Source organism: Centrocercus urophasianus, unplaced genomic scaffold (genome assembly GCF_019232065.1).
Source record: "Centrocercus urophasianus isolate 14NV4802_14NV808 unplaced genomic scaffold, USGS_Curo_1.0 seq_12, whole genome shotgun sequence".
Taxonomy (NCBI): domain Eukaryota; kingdom Metazoa; phylum Chordata; class Aves; order Galliformes; family Phasianidae; genus Centrocercus; species Centrocercus urophasianus.
In genome coordinates, this window is record NW_024884364.1 from 4,461,682 (window position 1) to 4,481,961 (window position 20,280).

Below are 20,280 nucleotides of genomic sequence, written 5' to 3' on the forward strand. Positions count from 1 at the left end.
CAGCAAGAGAGAATGACCTTGCTTTCAGGAGAAAACTGGTAGGATAAAGCTTACTTGGATTCTGTAAGGTAGGCAGGTGATGCTGCAGATGCTCTTTGGTGGCTGAAGTGGACTGATTTCACAGATCTCTTCACTGGAGAGCTCAAATCATGTAAGTGTTCATGCATAAGGATATTTGGAAATCAACCAAATGTTGGCGGAATTAATCTAAGTGGAAGTGTATTGTAATGGGAGCCTTCCAAAAGAAAATATAATCTGAAAATAGCTTCAAGAATGACTATGATTAAGAGATGCATTTTTCTGATTTCTTTCCTTGTGTCTAAAAGAATCTTCCAAAGTCTTGTATCTCAGTAGTGTAAATGTACTACTCCAATACAATACCTAATAGCTAGGTGTTAGTAAAAGTGTAGAAAGTTCTCCCCAAGCAGATATTCTTGCTGCATTCATCTTAAAATGGACTGTATAAAACATAGATCATCATACTGCATGAGGGAAGATGGCATGGATGGCTTAATAAGACTTTTTCTCTCGTGCATTCATGGCTGTGTGACTCTCCAAAATTCACAAGTTTAAATGGCAATTATGTCTGATTTTTTACTGCCTCAGGAAAATGGTGTTAATAAGCAGACAAAGCCATCCACTGGGGCAACCATCTCTGAAGTGCGTTACTTCAAAAATGGAAAAGAAGTTGCAGCTCCCCTAAGAAGTTGTTTGTTTTTTTCCTATGGCACATCACAATCCCCATGACACATTACTGCTGTTCTGATCTCTACGGAAAAATGAAGGTGAACCGTCACCTAAACTGAGCACGTTCATCAAAGACTGAGTCCTTTGCAATGACAAGAGCTTCATCTCAGCAAATTAATGAAGTGCACTCTCAGTGCTAAGTACCAAAGTCTTATGGACTTCAATGGGACTAAACTTAATAGCTCCCCTGGATTATGATGGTGTTGTCAGATCAGAAGGATGGAAGACGCTGAATAAAGTCATGTTTGCTGAGATCTATGATTGCTTTTTTGTTCCCAATGAGCAAGAGAACAACACATCTACTAATTTATTTCTTTATAAATGGAAGCTAATTAAAGGATTTAGCCAACAGATAAGGTAAAAGATTTCCAGTTCTTCAGTTACTAGAATCTTCGTAGAATAAATAAATGAGAGGCTTAAGAAATGCACTTGTATTTCTAAGACAAATACGTAATGACAACAAAAAAGATAAAACTCACTTCCTTCCTTCTCTGGGCATTCCTTCAACAACCAGGTAGGAAATAATGGAGGATCAAAAGAAAATAAATGAATAGTGCTAAAATCATTCCACTTACAATTGATGGTTTTTCCAAAATTGGAGTGGGGGGACGAGGGACAGGCTTTTCTACTTTTTCAAGGAAGTGAAGAGGCTTCTTTGGCTCCTTGACTTTATTCTTCTTCTCCAACAGTGCCTGAAACAGTCACAGAGTTTACTCAGAACTGAGCTAGTTAGAGCAAGATAGTAAGGCCTCTACTGCAGATGCTGGCTACTCCTGATCACACTGACTGAAAGAAGTCCTGCGTTTTACAGCCTTATGGCTTCCATTCTGCATGACACAGCAACTGAAAAACTACATAGTTTTATAGTATATAGGAATATGGCTGGTAGATTATGCTATTCAGAAGATACCAATGGGAATTTCAAAACAATTTGCAGAGAGCTATTTTATGATATTTACAAGTCAATCATCAGCAACTGTATAGAGCGAGTCGCCTGAAATTGGTGTGAACCCAATCTCCAAAATAAAACATTTTTGAAAGTAATTTTTTCCATTTGAAGATTTAACACTGACCCATCTGCAAGCAGAAGCAATTGTATGTGTTACTTTCTTGCCTTCTGCAATGACAAGGATATTAATGACATTCCTATGATAGAAGTACTTTCAAAGCATGGGTAAAAACATCACAATTACAGTTTATGTATTGAAGAAAATGGTTGTAAGATTTTGCCTTTAAGTATAGGTACAACAACTGTTACTGCAAGTTGAAAGTGTTATGTAGCCACTAGTAAAGGAGTTCACTCCAAGAGTCACTGTTCTGTGCTCCCTCCTTGGGAAAATCTCTCTGTATGATATCCTGTTTCTGCACAGGGCTGTACTGAATGATCCAGGACCTCTTTGGAAAATATGCTCTGAAACTCTCCTCTGCCCAGCAGCACTCACAGCAACTGCATAAGTAGATTAAAGGCAAAAAGGAAGGTAAACTTGCCTGAGAACTTCCTTCTACCAGGAAAATTCACCACGAAAATGGACTTTACTCTGCTTGCAGCTGCTTGGTGGCAGACGCCAGAATTTGTAGGCCTAAGCAGGCTGGAAGCTGAAATTGCCATCAAGGTCTCTGCCCCTTCAAGATATTTCCAAACTGTTTTTACAGACAAAGTCCTGCCAGATGCCCCTTGCAACCTACTTAATTGCAAGGTATTCAAACAATCTCTTCCAATGGCACTGCAATACCTGTCTACATGCATTTAAACTTCTTTCTGAAATATAATCTTACCACTGCGCAGATTGGATCTTTGGTCTTTATGACTATAAGAACTTCAGCAAAGAGACCTTTCATTTTACTCTTCTGTTTTTATTTATTCATTTATTTTTAGAGAAGGCACGTTGCAAAGATACAGTCAAATATGAAAAAACAAAAATAAAATCCAAGGAAACAAAGAAAAGAAATCCCTCACTGCATTTCTCTCTCCAGTAACAGAAAATAGACGGCACTTGCAATTTTTGAAACACCAGTGGTCATTGTACAAAACTCTTCTTGAATACTGGAGCTAAACTTTCAGCCCGGATAATCAATAGGTGCAGAAAAGTAGAGAGTCTTCTAGGTGGAGGGGGTAAAATGCTTTTTTGGTGAAACTTCTGAAATGGACCGTGTTAATAATGCAAAAGTCAAAGCCTATAAACTGTATATAAGCCACGTGAAATGGTTACAGATCAAAAATATTAAATCTTCTGAACCCTTTCTTGTATTTGGTGACCTACGAGCTTTCTGGCATGAAGAACACAGTAGTTCTTGCTATGATTTATAAGATGTTTTGCATGATAGGGAAAAATGTGAAAGAAAAAAATCCCTTATAATTGTGATGATTTTCAAAACAGTGGCTCCTATGTTTATTAATACAATGCTGCATTCATAAGAATTTTTCTGATAAAACCTTTTTCTTTAAAAATCTTTCTTGTTAACCAGAATAATAAAACACAACCAGAATTCCAACTTTCAAAGCCAGAAGATCTATAAACACTTCTGACAAGCAGGAATTCTTATAAATGCAGTTTTGAGAAGTACTGCAGTTCTCAGAAGTGGTTGTAAGCTTTCATGTCAGCACAAGCCAGCACTGCTTTGTTATCCTTACTAAGTCAAAAATGGTTACCATTTGCTTTCTCAAATCTGAGGTTTTAAGGTATTTTAAGATTTCAGTGCACAAAAAGAAGAAGGTGTGTTTTTGGCATTAACATGTTCTGCTTACCTTAACAAGTCACCATTTTTCCATTCCAGACAGAGAGATCAGAATGGAAGAATTGCTATATAAATATTTTCTTAAGACTTCGCAAAAAATGTGCTAAAGTTCTAAGCAACGTATTTCAAAAGGTACTGCCTACCTCTCACATGCTAACATTTCTGAGGTAGACTGTGTTACTTCTTTCAAGTAGTAGGTTCAGAGTCACGGTAAAGTCTGATTGGATTGGACAGGGAAGGATCAGCTAAATCTTTCACCTCCTTTTCATTTTCCTAATGAATGCAGTGAACAGGAAATGGCACCTCTGCTTTCGACCAAACACTTTGCTCTTTTGGCTGGCTTCCAACCGAAGCAAAACTCTTCACAGGATAGTGGCTTGAGAAACAACTCTTCATACAAGGAAACCATCTGTTAGATTTCTTAATTATCTACCTTCTCTTTAATCATCTTTGTTCACAGGACACCATGTCTTATTTTCGTATACAACAGAGTATATTATTGTGTCTTTGCCTTCCTTTTTGCCCATGAATGAGAAAGGTGAGATCACTAAGGCCAGACTGAATACTTTGCAATGCAACATGCCTGCTGCATCTTGGCTGTTCAAGTCTGACGTGATAGCTCTTAGAATCTACCTGAGAATCAGCCAACTACCGATCTGATGTAGAGATGAAATAACTGCTTTAGTGGCTTTTCCTACTCTTTGAAGCTGGCACAGATTTTCTCCAGAGATATTCTTGGCCATCCTATCTCTCCACCTCCTTCCAGCAATGGGTTGAAGGAAAATAGCCATGATGAGAGTTGCACTTGATGCTGAGGTGAGAGATGCTCTGTTCTGATGTCATCTGGATCCAGCACGTTGAAACTACCTGACACTTCATCTCTTCTGAGTCATTTGAGCACCATGGTCAGCCTGCAGTCATGCACTGCTCTGCACTGGGATTTATTCCAGTAGCTCCTCTGTTCCTTGGCATATCCAATTCCCTAGTCGCATTTATTTTCTGTGATAATTAGTTACATCAGTGCATTATCTCTTTTTTGAACTGAATTAATGCCTTTGATTATCACTTACGGTTGTATAATGGTTCACTTACATTCCTTTAATCATTACTATTTGTGCTGGCTAAGAACTGGCTTTTCTTGTCTTTTTACAGATTTGGTTTAAGGTACAGAACATAGCTGTTACTGTAAATCCTGTTTCAGCTACATTCTCTTGTTTTAGAGAATTATTGAAAGAACACTGCAGGTAAATTATACTCTTGCAAAAGGTTTCAGGATACTCCTCCCAAATCATTCCTTTTTTGATTAGTTTCAATTCTGGAGGGAGCTGTTCTTCTGGACATACACCCTTTCTGTAGTTCCCTGGATAATCTCTTGTCCCTTTTTATAGCCTTTAACTTTAGGAAGATGCTCAGTATGGCAATGCAAGAGGAATACAATGAAGAGAATTAGTCCAACTTTCCACTTTTTTTGCCACAGAAGCATGCCTTGCAGATTTTCTTTATTAAAAACAATTACTTCTAATGACAAAGTCTAACATTCCTCCTCTTTCGCTGCCTCCTTCCAGAGATTAGCCAGCAAAAACAAAACAAAACAAAACAAAAAAAAACAGCGGGAAGCTCATTCCAAAGCTAGATGATTACACACTTTGAATTTACTAGAGTACTGCTTCATTTCCAGAATTAAGGGAGAAAATTTCTAGACAGAGTGCTGGGGCAGTGCTAAAAAGAGGATTTTGAAGAGAACACCGGTCTAGCTGCTTGGCTGTAGAAATCACACAAAGCAACATAGTCCTTTTGAGATGATCCTCAACTGTCTGCTTTAAACCTCTTTCATTTTCTTTGAGCCAAAGGAGGTTATTGGCAGGCTTGAGATTGTTTAAAACAAGTGGCCGGACTGCTGTCCTCTCGAGTGCTAGATTCTGTTAATCAAGCATTCTGCCCCCTTTACTCCCCACTTCTCAACAACACCAGTAGCTTATGAACTGGACCTGTCATAGAGGCCCCTGCTAAGCCAGAGAACATGCTACAGCTGCTAAACTTAGGAATCCAAAGGCTCTGATGGGAGAACTAATTAGCAGCATCACCACAGAGCTCAAGAGCTAACCAAGACAAAAATACTTGCAATTCTGAAGATAGACTGCTATGATAAAATTGTTTCTTCTCTTGTTGCTCTAAGCAAAAAATATGTTTAATGGTGGCTGGCTGAGTCTCTAGCAGTGTGTCACTACTTTCTGCTAGTTTGGACTGACTAGCTTTGTGTCTTGTTCTGTATATCTAAAATTAGTAGTTAAATTTTATGCAGTAGATTTATTATCTCTGCCTGCAAAGGAAATGTTTTGTGACTTTAGAAGAATATATATTTTGCCTTTTTATGGAGGGGAAATGAGTTTTTGTTGTGCTAGCCTCTCAGCTGGTATAAATCAATATAGCCCTAAGAAGAAAAGATGCAGTATTGTCTGCTTTAGTTCTGCATTCCATTCCTTTTGGCTATTGCTTCGTCTTTGAAGAGACAAAATTACGTTAGCAGCCTCTATTATGGCATATTTCTCACCAGTGGGTACAGTTCAGACATTCCACTGTGGTCTTTCAAACCATCAGAAGTATTTTGAAAACAGAATACAACTGTTGTAATTAGATTTCAGTCCTGAAAGCTCAGGCTAACATTCTGCTGTGCATGAGAGCTACGTGTCATGATCGTGAGTCACATGATCACTATCTTATGTGGAAAGCATCCAAGCTCAAACCTCTTCAGTAGTGTCACGTTCTCTTCTCTAAATCTGTAGTCAACCAGTGTCCTTAGTTCCTGACACTTCCTGTAGCACAGACTTTCCTGAAGATTTTCTATCTGAGTAATGATCAGATACAATGCTTAATCTTTTACAAGGTCCAGTGAAATTTAAACTTGAAGTAATGTGATTGTTTTCTCAGAGCAATATTTCAATTTAAATATTATTCAATTGACTATTAATTAATTACACTAAACCAAGAATGCTATACATTTAATTTCCAAATCTGAAGTATTTTTCACTAAAGAAAAATTTGTAAAGTAAAAATAAGTAACATTAGTATTTTTTAGAGATGCATCAGCCCATAAGAATAAGCCTGATCTTAAAGAAAGGTAACCCTCATAAGGAGCATACTTAAAGGAGTACTTAATTTACTAATATTGTGACTGTAGATGCAAATAAGGTGTTTCTTTCCTCAGTGGTAAATTGCATATATGGACATCTCACGTGCATGAACAGTTGTGATAAATTAAGATATACAAAGCACTACGATACAATGCTGTTGTTTAGGAATAACAGTGATTCAATCCTCCTTTCTGATCCGATTTTATGAGTGCAGCCATCTCAATCACGCTTTGCTGCACGTGTTTTTACAACATGTACTTAGAATAGACATTTTTTAAAATGTAAAAAAACTTTTAAACTATGAATTCACATTTGGTTTACTTAATCATTATTAGTTTGGCAGTGTAACCAGCAGGCTTGCCACATGTGCAAAGGAGAAAAGAGAATGAGCAAATTGCAGGACACACTTTCTAACTGACATAGCACATCCCAGCCCAAATACCAAATCTGTAGGTAGACAGAAGCAGCTATGCTTGTTTTCTAGAAGGCTGAAGCAGAGCCACAGATGTTCATGCGAAAGAAGTACTAACAGACTGAGTTCCAGAGCAGTGCTGGTCATGTCTACAACAGACTGAATGTCTCATACACTCTGTCCTTGAAGTTGTCTTAGACAAAATATGAATTTAGCACAGCAAATTGGGAGATTGCTTACACGTTTGTCTTCCTAAAAGCATTTCAGGGCAGTTCAAACCTGAAAGGAACTGACATACTGCTGGATGCACCTCCATACCTGGTGAACCAGTGCCAGCTCCACTTCTAGCCTTGCTGATCTTTTAATATATCCAGTCTTAGTGATGTTGTTTTTAGGCTTTGGAGCTTTAATTTCGACCTGGGTGACAGAATCTGGGAGAGATGCTTCCAGTTCGCACAGTCCTGAGAGAAACAAAGAGCAACTAAGTAACAGAGTGATGGAGATCAAAATTTGAAGTTTGTTAGTATTTTTAATAAATATCTCATAGCAACTAAGTCTTCCTGTATGGGAACTCCTGAGTCACAGCCTGAACCTCTGATTGATCACCTGAGGCAAGCAGTAAGTCAGCCAGAAGAGCACAGGTGAAGGCAATTCACCTGTGCTGCTGGAAGGGGTGGAGCCTGGCTTCACCCCTCCTAGACCTATTTAAGAGCTGGCTACCAGTGGGGAAGGGTCTCTTCTGGAGATCTGCTCTGCTGGAGTTTTGTGGGTGAGCCCAGGATGGGGGTAAGCCTTCTGTTTATTCTCTTTTGTTATCATAGTCTGCTTTGCCTAACTCTCTTGTTTATTTTGTGATTATAACATCCTAATATTCTTTGATTATACACTTCCAAAATGCCTTACCTGCAAAGGTGTTAAGATAGAAGCTTTTTACAACGTAGCGTTCAGAATGGTTGTCTGGGAAATACCCAATCCTAGACAAAGGAGCATATGTTTGTGATGCAAAGTCAGTGTACTCTCTGATGATATCGCGTCTTTCCAGCTTCCCCATCACGTTCTTTCTCTTAGCTATCAGTTTCCTGAGCACTGAAAAGGATACACAAATGTAAGAACTTTCTTCGTACAAACAGTTTTAAAAAGCCTCAGCTTCAGGAATTCACAAAGGCTCCTGCTGGATAATACAAAACATGGCCAGTTTGCTCAGAACACATGCTGGCTGTGCATATCTATATTGTGGTTGCTACCTGTTTAATCTTGAACAAAGACTGCAACCTTGTGAAAATAGAAAGGGCTTGTTTGAAAACTAAATTTCACACTGCGCTCTCCCTGGTTTTCAAACATACTCAGTGCAAAATCGCGCTGAATCTTTTTTATTTTCTCTTCTTTAGCCTTCTGATGATTTTGCCAGTGGTCATCCAAGCGCTTGGCATCCAGCTCATTTTGTTTCTCCTCTCGCCTCTGCAGCAGCTTCTTAAAGACTTCCAGTCGAATCTCTTGCAACCTTTAAGGAAAAGAAAAGCCAGGTATGATTTAGAGAACTCTGCACTGTTCTGTGCAATGTACCAGCTGGTGGCTTTACACACAGTTCATATTGCGTATCTCATTTTTAATCTTTCTTTTTTAAAAGTGGAAACCTGCTGGTGGAAAGACTGCTGTAGTAGCAATCTCATATTAAATTTAACAAAAATATCCTTTCTGCAGAAATCAAAGGTTTGTACCCTCCAGCCAATCCTCTAACCCTTCTTGTTTCTTTTCTCTTTAGGTCATAATTAAAAGAAATAAAGTGTACAACTGGACTCTCACTTTTCTATTTCCTGTTCTCTAAAAGCCCATTCCTTCCTCTCCATTTCCTCCATCATTTTCCTCCTCTTTGCAATGTTCGAGGCACTGTCCATGGCTGGAAGAGTTGCTTCCCATGCACGTTTTTCCCGGGCACGTTCAATCATCTCCACTTCGGCTAGTCCTGCTGGTAGCCCCCGGCCTTAGAGGGACAAGAAACAGCAGCTCTTTAGAAGAACTGTCAATCCACCAGGGCACTAAAGTATTAGAGGGCTTCATGGGCACAAACCGCTACGTTAAAGAGATGCAGAAGTAAATACATCCAAAGCCAGTAGAATACTACATGAGAAATGATTGGACCTGCAGTTGCTATAGCTTAGTTGACATGAATGTTATCTCTTCATTCCTCTACTGCAGGCTGGAAAGGCGGATATTTTCTGAGAATGAGCACTTACTGTGTCATCCCCCAGTACGCATCACTACTGTAGATGAAACACTGGGAGATGAGGACCACAGGCTCTATTCTTTCACAGAAGCATTCTTATTTTCTTACTGATGTCTAGCTCAGAACAACTGAAGAACAGAGGGTAAGTGCAAAACTTCTACTAGTTCATACTTGTAAAACATGTGACCTTCTTATACTCAAAGCTCTTTATTAAATGCCCCAGAAGAGCACTATTAAATATGTGAATACTATACCTATTTTAAAAATAGATAAAATAACCATACAATCATAGAATCATTAAGGTTGAAAAAGATCATTAATATCACCTAGTCCAACTATCAACCCATCACCACAATGTCTACTAAACCATGTCCCTCAGTGCCACATCTACACTTTTCTTGAGAACTTCCAGAGACAGTGACTCTACTACCTCCCTGGGCAATCTGTTCCAATGCATTACCACTCTTTTGGAAAGAAATGTTTTCTAATGTGCAACCTGAACCTTTCTATGTTCAACTTCAGGCCATTATCACTTTATTGTGCCACAAAGGAAGACTGCAAAGGGCTACCATACCAAAGGTACAAGTAGACTTGAAACCTGACATTGAATAAAGGAGAATCTGCTGCTAAAGGAGGGATATAACTATTACAATTTATCTTGATTCTGCAACTCACCCCAAGTGAGAGTAGCAAGTGTCAGAAGCTCGGGGACTGAGCCACTGGGAACTACATATTCAGGGGAATATGGATCTGTCTGGGCTTCACCATCCCTGTAATCGGTCTGTGTGCCAAAAGTTCGTATTTTGGGACCAAAGATCTCGCTGTCTCTTGTAGATAAATAGACATTGGGCTCTGTCCTAAAAAGTGATGAAAGATGGAAGAACATTTGTCACATTTAAAAGAACAAAACAGAGATGCAACACTACATCAAAGGTACCACATTCAAATGTGTGTTGTTTCATCTGAATTTTGCTTTCATTCACGTTAAATCCATTACCTTTACTAAAAGCAGACAGAGGTAACACCAAGTCCTTCGAACGCTTCCTCCTTATATAAGCAAACCAGAAATCTCCCAGTTTCAGCTCTCTTGAATTATTGCTGCAAATCTGCCCTATGTCTTCATTCTAAAGCACTGCTTCTAATAGGCACAAAATGTAACTGATGGCTGAGTATAACATGAAGGAGCGCTGCTTCAGTTTAACTTACATGTTTGCATTTCCAGCATTTCCAGAACAAAACTCAGTTCTGGTACAAGCAGTTGCAACTTCCATTGATTCCATTTGCATTCTTCAAAATTTGATCTGCATTGCAAATCACATCAGACTACCACATTACTCAATGGATGCTCTATACAATTGAACAGTATTGCAGCCATCACAGAAATTGTATTAAAAAAATAAAACAACAAAAAAACATCAGGAAAATTTTCAATAGTATTTAATGCTGTACTGGAGAATCCTCTGTAGAGGTATTTCTTCCAAGATTCAGAGATGCTTGGCAGTCTGTTTCAGGCCTCATAATCTTAACATACTACTTCTGTCTGAAAGCACTGCTTACCTACTGCAAGCAAGCACCAAACCAGGCAGTCACCTGCTCACCCAGGAATTCTCAACAGTGAACAAACTCTATCACTTACCAAGTTTTTCCTGTCATTCATTACAAAAACTATTAATCACTAACTAAGTAGTTAACCAATCATTTTCAGGTGAGCTGTGGCCTATTACAACAGTTTTGTTTCAGAAGCCAATACTTACTTTGCAATCACATAAGAAACATCTAGTGGAAGCAGCTTGTTAGGAGGGACAAGAGGTCTGAAGAAAAAAAAGGAGAACAAAGGGACAAGTCAATAGCCATGAGGCATAAAAGATCATTATAGCTTAGAAAAACTGCAGTTCATTAATTTCAGTGGAGTTATACTGATTTTCCACAACTCAGAATCTGAACCTGCACGTTGTGCCTGAATATTCAAGAATACTTTCACAGCTAAGTAATACTTCAATAGAAGGAATGAGTGCTATTTTTCAGACAGAGCATGAAAAAAAATAAGTATTTTCTGATTCAAAATCTTGATTTTCCTTACGGCTTTTGATACTGATGCAGTTGTGATTTCAGAAGAATTACAGTGATCTGTGGTGTGCTAGGAAATGGGGAGTCACCAATAGCAAAGCAAATTAAATCAGTGATTTTCAACAGCATAGAGATTCTGGACACCAGCAGACTACTTCCAAGTGGTCCAATAGAAAAAGCAAAAGTAGACCTATTATATTTATTATACAGTGATGTACACTAAGACAGGACATGAAGACAAAGTATTCATACTAAGAATTCTTTCTTAGGCATTCTTATAGTTTGCATACTGTTGCTCCATAGCAATCCTCCTAAGCCTCTGAGAGACTTAAAAGACATTACAAACTAGAAAACTTCGCATGTCTGAAACTTGAAAAAGGTGTAGAATTGGTATACTGTGATTACCATAGAATGGCCTGGTTGAATAGGACTTCAAAGATCATCTAGTTTCAACCCCCCTGCTGTGTGCAGGGTCGCCAACCACCAGACCAGGCTGCCCAGAGCCACATCCAGCCTGGCCTTGAATGCCTCCAGGGATGGGGCATCCACAGCCTCCTTGGGCAACCTGTTCAGTGTGTGACCACCTCTGTGTGAAAAACTTCCTCCTGATATCTAACCTAAACCTCCCATTTCAGTTTAAAACCATTCCCCCTGGTCCTATCACAATCAACCCATGTAAGCAGTTGTTGCCCCTTAAATAATATTTTATATGATGTTTTAAACATTTAGTTTTTATAAATGAGAAATGCTTTCTATTTACAGTCAAGATTTAACGGAATATTATAAAGAACAGCTGATGAATTAGGAATACTTTTGTTCTGATTCTTTAACACACAGTCCTTCATTTTCTTTCTCTAAAGCAACCAGATGAACTAAAAGCTTTCAATTAACAAAAGCTGTGCATAAGACTTTTTGCAGGTGACTACTACTGTACTGTTTTACTTTTCCCCCTTCAAAGAGAGTCAAGACCAGACTGGATGGGGCTTTGAGCAACCTGGTCTAGAGGGTGGTGTCCCTGCCTATAGCAGGGGGCTTGGAACTAGATGATCTTCCAACCCAAACCACTCTATGATTCTATTCTGTCAGTGTTACTGTTAAGCTAACCAAACACGAAGGTCCTATCAGAAAGAATGGACTCTATTACAGTAGCATTAAAGAATGTTAATAACATACAATTTTTATGGGATTTAAAGTGGTTGTGTTGGCCAATAACTGTCTCTTCAAATGGATTTAACACAAAGCACACATGACTAAGTTGAGAATGTTTGTATGCTAGCTGTTGGTTTAGATCATGATTCTAGTGCTGACCGCAGTGTAATTCTGGCAGGAACAGAGCAGTACCGCAGTAGAGGACATGGATGAAAAGTTAATTAAAGATTCCCTTTCATCCCATTCTGCTCCTGGAAAAAAAATTGGGAGTTTAAAAATGTCTTCTGTGCCTTCCATAGAAGGAACATTTCCAGGGGTTTTGAGTGCCACGGTGGTCTAGTTTGCCTGAAATTTTCTACAAATAATGATTAAGTACAGAATGCTTCGTACAGTAACTCATTACCTGAAAATTCTGGGACAGTGTGAATGTAAAGAGACAGAAAAGACCAAAAAAAAAAAAAAAAGGAGAGAGTAAAACAAAAAGGAGAACAGACTTGAACATATAAGTATTATATGAACTTCACAAAATCAAGCTTCAGAACTCTGTTTCAAATTAGTTCATTCCTTACCTTGCAAAATATTTGTAGCGATTCCTTCCAGTAACTTCAGGATCTTCATACACCATTTGGGGTATCTGAAGAGAAGTTTGACCTCTAAAAGCCAAAATACAGGCAAGGTAGTACAGATTCTTTACTCATGAAATACATTCAGAGCAGTTCTGACTTCTTTTTCTTATGCATCATCATTCATTTTTCCTCTCTACTTCTCTGGTTGCACAATCCAAACATGCATATTACAAATTCCACAAAATCCTCATACATACGCAAGCAATTATATTTTGCTTTTTTTCATACTTACATATGCAGCAAGACAATTTCACACCTTATTGTGTTATTTCCCTGGCAGAAAAAAAAAGTCTCCAGACAGATTTAATAAAAGTTCTTTATGTACCTGTCATGACAAGGCCTAAATGCTTAACCTAAAAAAATACTTCTATTGAGAGTTGAGGGGCTGAGCTCATTTTCTTAAAGTGAAAAACTTTCCATAACAGAAAATATGTGGTAAAGTGAAGGTATGTGATATAGTGAACAAAGTGGAAAACTACAATTTGCTGATTTCCAAAAGTAGCTAGGGATTTCAAATAAGTGTGAGAAAGCTTAGAAGCAACAATGAGGAAAGAAGGGAGGAATAACTTTTGGATGAACAAATGAGAGATCCTGGGATATGTATATGCTCAGTTTTGGTTTTTTTTCCAGAAGAAACCCAAGTTCTCTGAAGAAAATTCTTGTTAACACTGTTATATGATTGCAAGTACATATGGAGGGACTTTTTGTGTTGAACAGAGAAGACACAACCCCACTGAGTCAAATGGACTTGTAGAATTAGCATTAGATTGCCCTTCCTTCAGAGAGCATATCCCTAGAAGGTACCCATTGGAGAACTTTATGAATGTAAACGCTGAAATTGAGTTATTTTGTGCTCTTGGGAAGGAGACAATCTTTCATGGAAAAGATACCATGCTAGTATTTCTCTGCATTCCGCTCAGGGACATGATTTACCAGAGGGTTGTTAGAGTTAGGGTAGTATGGTTAGGTTGTGGTAGAACTTGATGATCTTAAAGGTTTTTTCCAATTTGAGTGATTCTATGATTCTATGATTTCAATTACAGTTCTCTAATACAGGAGAAAAATTATGCTGTTCATGTGAATGTTTCAAAAATTATGCTGAAATAAGTACATCAACAGTGTTTCTTCATTTTCTCTCCATCTTGAATTTACAGTAGTCAGACCATCTTGGTTTTCTTTCTTTTATCGCCATGAGGTCTTTATTTTAAAAACAGGTGGTCTATTGAGGCAATCAGTGAGGGAATGTTTGAGATTGAGTCCTTTGAAGGCTATATCAGGACTGCCATTAGATTTCACAGCTACTTCATATTCCAGTCTTATTCTTCTCAACCTGCAACCTTGAAAAAAACAAAATTGTGGTGTTTTTCCTGTTGTTGTTGTTTTTAAGTAGTATATCGTGCTATTAAAGTCAATCATTAAATTGTTTGTAAGGCCAGTCCTGAAGGTTCTGTTTTCCTAATATCTTTTTTGATAACTTACAACAATTCTGACCTTAAGTGTATGGGATTCTGGGTACTCGAGTTGGTTGATGCCACTTAATTTTAAATACAGAGCCTCATTGACTCTCTATAAGGTAAATAATGCATAATATTGCTTGACAGCTGGGATAAAAACAGGGGCTGCATAGTGACATCAACTGTCTTCAAAGACCTCATAAGCCCTGTGAGCTTTGCTGTGGAACTCAAGGAGCCAACCATACGGCTACAAACTACAGCAATGCCTGCAGAGTAATGCTTCCTACATCTCCCTTGACATACTGTTTACTGACAAGGTCATCTCTTCCCAGCATTTTTAGTCACATCATGTAACAGAGGAGAGGAGAAGGGTTCAAGATGCTGTATGATAATAGTAGATACTTACTCAGCACTAATCAACCTATTACTGTAAAGTCGTGTTTGAAATTCTAATGAGTTAACTGAGCTGATGGCTAATTCCACTAGCTGACTCTATGTATGAGCGCTGCTGTTAGATGGATTTATGTTTCATTCAGCACAGGTGGGCACTTATTCTTAAGATCTAACTTTATTAGCATAAGCTATTCATCCTGTTATGATATGTTATAGGCACAATGGGAAGCCAGTGAAACAGCCTCTTTTATTCCTCAGATCCTGCCTCTTCCAAGACCTTGACTTACATTTGCTGACTTTGCTGAAATAAACGAGCATTCATTCCTGATAACCTTGCAGAAGCAACACAGCTACTGAAACGACAGCTGGAAAATAATTCTACCTTCACTATCGGCAGCACTGAAACAGAAGGGATGTATTTCTCTTTCTTCATATATATATATATATATTACTAATTGCAAGATGTTTTGCAAATATATGTTGCTGAAATGTGAATGTATTTTTAAAACACTTGAGGTTTCAGAAAGGCTGCTGCTACAGAATAGCAAGCAAAATAGAAGAAGCCACTGAGGTTTTCATGTGCAGAAATAGGCGTGAAATTCTTCATATCACTCTTAAACTTCCTTGATTACTCTCTGGCAAATGGTAAAACTCAGTTAACAAAACCAGAGAATATATCATATGAAGAGCCCATGATCTAAAGTTAGTTTGTTAGGGCAGCAAAAAAAAAAATGAAAACAAGTAGCCAGGCTAATGCCTGCATTCTTGAGTGTTGCTACAAGAAGACTCTTAAAGACGCATACTGTGGCAAAACTCAAATGATTGCTTAAATATTTGCTGAATTAGAAGTGCAGGTTGCAATGCCAGGAGAAAAGTCAGAAAAAAACTTCTGAACTATAAACGCGTGCCCCGGTTCAAGCACCATACATGCTTGAATGAACAGCAAAAGCAATCCACCTGGCTGCAAGTTCCTCGGACAGCTACCACTGAAGTAACTCGTGAGCCAGTGAAGACTTTGCAACTTGTCTGATCTATAAGAGATTGAATTACTCTTCATTTTGCCAGCAGCTACTGCAGAGCAGATAGCACAGGGATGAAGGAATGTGTAGTGTCCACCCTGTAAGAAACAGATGGGAAACAACACAACAGCTGCAATCTCTTAATTTCAAGGGCAATATAAGTAGGAGCAAATTGCAGTCAACACCACTTCAGTGCGTCAGGGTTTTTGTTGTTTTTGTTTGCAAGTTTGTTTTAAATTACCCAAGCATGAAACACTTACACTGCAAGCTGCTGAAGAGCCTTCAGGCGCCGCTGAGCCCTCTCTCTCCATCTTCGATCAATAAATGGAGGCACTGCATCTTTGCCCTCCAAGCACAGCTCATAGCCCGGGAAATGGAGCAAGCTACTAAGCATACTTGTGAAGACTGGTACTTCTACCTAATGTTTGTGTGGACATAAAGAAGAAGAGATGCGTTAGTGATTTCAAAGAGCATTAAAGTGATCATAATTTCGGCTGGTGCTGATGAGTATATGTATATACAAGCAATCCACAGAAAAGGCTGATGTTATTTACAGGGCATTTGGGAAGAGGAAAGAAGAAGACATACACATGCTAATGACTGCAGCCAGTTAGATGGTACTTCTCAAGATGTGGAGCATATCAGACTAGCAGCAGATGCACAGATATGTCTTCTGGCTGTTTTCCAGTATCTAAACTTATACTACAAATCCAAGGGTCTAACAGTTTTGTTGCATAAAGAAGTTAGTGTGCAGAAACTGTGAATATGGAGTCACGTGAACTTCTAGCAGATTACCCCATGTAACTCCTTCCCCCTAGGTGTGCTCTAGAAATGAAGAAGCAGTTATTTTACTTAGAGAGTAAAATTACATTATTTTATAATACAGTAATTTTAGCATGTGCTAAAAATACCTTGATGGGAGTTAGCATACAAAAAAGATCACATTAAAAATCCACACTCTTTCTTCTGGAGCACTGATTTCCCTCGATAGATATGCCTTAAATTTGAAGATTTATGGTTACCAATAAATCTTTGTAATTGTGACTCAATTATAAGTGATATAGATACATTGGCTTCTGTAGAGCCTGAAATCTGTTTTGAATTGCACATTACCCCTTTCATTTCAGTGGATAGTAACTCGCAGGCATATAGGATAACAGTGACATTTCAAGCACACTAACTCATCAGAGTGTGTCAGATTATGAAGACCTAGGCAACCTTCTATGAGTAACTGCTTTCTGGGCATGAGACTGCATCTTTGTTTTATTTCTCTTGGAAGGGAATTCAAGTTCTAGGAGTTTGGAAGTGCTTATAAACGAGCATTAGCTCAGCCTCTGCCCACCCCATTTTGTGATGCTATAGATCAGGAATTCAAAGTTGTTTTGTTTTGTATTGCAGGTTACACAGTTGGTGATTCATACACTTAAAAAACATTTTATAGAAATCAGAGTACGTCACCATACCGTCTGCAACATTACATCTATGACATTCACAACCTTTGTGACTGTGCATCTGCTTACTTGTTGCGCCTGAGCTGTTGGCACAGCCACACTGTTGCAGGGATCTTTTTGATGACAGTTTCACGTGTTTCTGCACAGAGGGGTCGACAAGCACACATCTCTGTCAAGTAGATATATATTTACATATACAAGAGCCTGACATAACTAGGTAAGAGACATCCAGAAACATTTTTCAAAAAAATGTTTCATGTGGGGGAATTTCTCCTTGCTGGATAGGAATGGACTTTCAGAGTCTCAAATATCTGCCTTGTACGCTCAGTCAAGCACAAAGTTTCAGGAGGGCTCTTAGTTTAAAATCCAATTCATTGTGCTGCTGCAGTCTTGCTGTAGCAAGTCTGCTTTTTCTTGGCATTCTGCCTATATGCAGCCTGTCCAGACATCGATCACTGCTGTCCAAAGATGTGACTGCAGTTCCCTAAGGATGTGCCCTAGCTGGTTTTAAACTAGCTAGGTTGAATACTGATAGCAGGAGGACGGTGGGAGAGCTAAGCACGGGCTAACTAAGAGCTAAGGGAAGCTGAGCTATGCAAACCTGGAAGAATCAGGATGGGTTTGCAACCTGTTACAGGCTGCTTAGCTGTTGATACCTGGTAGATTTCAAGCTGTTTGAGTATGTTGTTACCTTGAGCTGCAATGCAACTACATCCCAAGGTACGGAAGAGGACACTGAAATAACACATTTTAACAGCTGTATTCGAACAACAGCCCAGTTGTTTTATTAGATCTTAATGCCATATGCAAGATATTGTTTATCAGCATTTGGTACGTTATTAAAAATACCTATATGCAATTTTGGAAACTACCCAGGATATGAAACTGGACATTTTGAGGCTGCTGCTACAGTCATCCCAGCCAGCAATAAGGTGCTCCCTGCGTTGTCTTTTATATCAGGTAAAATTCCTAACTTTCCTTCCTTTGCTGTGTAGGTTGTTGCTTTAAGGGAGCAGCTGAGTAAATAAGGTTCTATCCACTTGTGTGCATACGTGTGGAAAACCAGGCGTACCAGGTGAGCTCTCTTTGGCAAACACCTACCAAATTCTCACTGACAAGCTGAATGTGGGCATTTGCCTTTGAATGGCCCTTCTCAATTGGTAACGTGTACAGAGGGTCTGAAAGATAAATGAACAAATGGATCTAGTTACACACAGAAGGCACCAGCGGGGGACACCGCTCAGGATCCTTTCCCTCTTTAAAAGTCTGCCCAAACAGGTTAAAAACGGACGGGCAGTCAGCCCCAGCGGCTGCACAGCTGTCCCGCTCCCAGACCCCCGCCACAGGCGGAGACGCACACCCGAAGGCCGCGACCGCTGCCCGCGGGGATGCTGGGCCTGGCCACCCCAGTCCCCCCGCCCCGGAGGCCGCGTGCTGCGGGGAGTACCGTGGAGGCGGCGGAAAGTCCGACCGGAAGCCGCCTGCGGGATGCGGAGACGCTGCGCGGCTGATGGCGGCGGACGCCCGCCGTTACCGGGGCAACGGAGGCCACGCCCCCTGTGTGACGTCACCGCGCTGAGAGGAAGCCGAGGCGGCGGGCTTTGTCCTGCCCAAGATGGAGGGTGGTGGGGGCGGTTCTTCATCACCGGTACTGAATGCTGCTACATCGGTACTACCACCTCAAGTCCTTCACAGCACCAGCCCTTGTTGTAGACGGTGCTCCCCAGTTCTCCTGGATCCTTGCTAAGTGCTTAAGAAAAACTTTTTAGCAATTAAGCTGGAGTACTGGATTTAAATCCAGATGTTTCTGGCTCTGCTCACGTCTACAGGACATCCCTTGCTATAAAACAGAGAAAATAGGCTTGGTGCCTACCTTCTTGAGCAAGCTACTGGCATTGTTGCATTTGTACAGCATCCAAAAAGACCTACGTGAGGGATTACAAACCAACATTACTCTGCTAGTGAGTTGTAATGCTGCTTTGAAAAGGAGGAGGCTGTCATCCTCTCTGAGAAACAATCCTGGAAACGCTGGTGCTGCTGAATGGAAGGCTCTCCTTTTGTCAGTCTAAGGGGTTTGGCAGCAGCACTGCTGAGACTGCTCATAGAGAACAGGGCACAAAAAGCAGCAGAGCTGTCAAGGAACCATCTCCTTTGCCTACTGCCTTGAAGTAGGTCCCTTGCATTCATTATTTCACGTGTACCAAAAGAATTACTCACAGCTTGGCATGTCTGACACAAAATTTTATTCCCTTGGTACTTCATCACCGGAGAGAGACATGAGGACTGTTGCTCCAAGTTCTTTGACTCTAGCAATTTACGTTTAAACACTGAATTTAAGTTTGAAATGCTGGTTTATGCTTCTTCAAGGCCTGAGGCTTGTCTGAAGCAGCAGCATATTTATTCATGTAGCAGATCAAATTGATCAATGGAAAACTCTGAAATAAAGCGTGCTGTCGCAGCTTTATACGATGGACTGATTAATAATATAATCAGCTGGCTGTAATGGCCCTCACTTACTAAGGAGCTTTACGTAGTGATACCTTGTAATTATTAAAGGGGCAGCAAACATCATTTAGTAGGCTTTCCTAACATTTCCCATGATCAAGATCTGTTTTCCTTTCTCTTGTATCTCATTGCATAAGAACTTCATAATTTCCACGATGAAATTTTCCATGCTGAACATCTGCCTTGAGATGATATGTGTCAACTGTATGTTGGCTCTTTGTCAGTTCCACCCTCTCAAGTTTTTTCCTCTTTAAAGTTTTCAGTGAGGATAGGACGCAGGTGCCTGGACTTACTGTTTATTTTTTCTGATGAGGGAAAGACTGGATGGGAACTTAGTAGAGAAGGAGCAGTGGAACAATTACATGA

At 39.6% G+C, this 20,280-nt stretch overlaps 1 protein-coding gene across 2 annotated transcripts in view; it reads right to left on the reverse strand.

The window, feature by feature from the left end:
* Positions 1-18,930, reverse strand: part of CFAP91 (cilia and flagella associated protein 91) — a 30,725-nt gene extending 11,795 nt beyond the window's left edge. The window contains exons 1-11 of one of the 2 annotated variants that reach the window (XM_042810214.1): positions 18,857-18,902; positions 18,511-18,587; positions 16,219-16,376; positions 13,036-13,119; positions 11,005-11,061; positions 9,926-10,107; positions 8,830-9,007; positions 8,370-8,527; positions 7,930-8,112; positions 7,345-7,487; positions 1,323-1,439 (exon numbers count right to left, since the gene is read on the reverse strand). In XM_042810214.1, coding sequence (XP_042666148.1) covers positions 1,323-1,439; positions 7,345-7,487; positions 7,930-8,112; positions 8,370-8,527; positions 8,830-9,007; positions 9,926-10,107; positions 11,005-11,061; positions 13,036-13,119; positions 16,219-16,352 — 1,236 coding nt within the window. In that variant the 5' untranslated portion in view covers positions 16,353-16,376; positions 18,511-18,587; positions 18,857-18,902. Of the gene's footprint in view, positions 1-1,322; positions 1,440-7,344; positions 7,488-7,929; positions 8,113-8,369; positions 8,528-8,829; positions 9,008-9,925; positions 10,108-11,004; positions 11,062-13,035; positions 13,120-16,218; positions 16,377-18,510; positions 18,588-18,856 lie in introns of both variants that reach the window. The other variant, XM_042810211.1, reaches the window with a different exon arrangement.
* Positions 18,931-20,280: the final 1,350 nt, after the last annotated feature.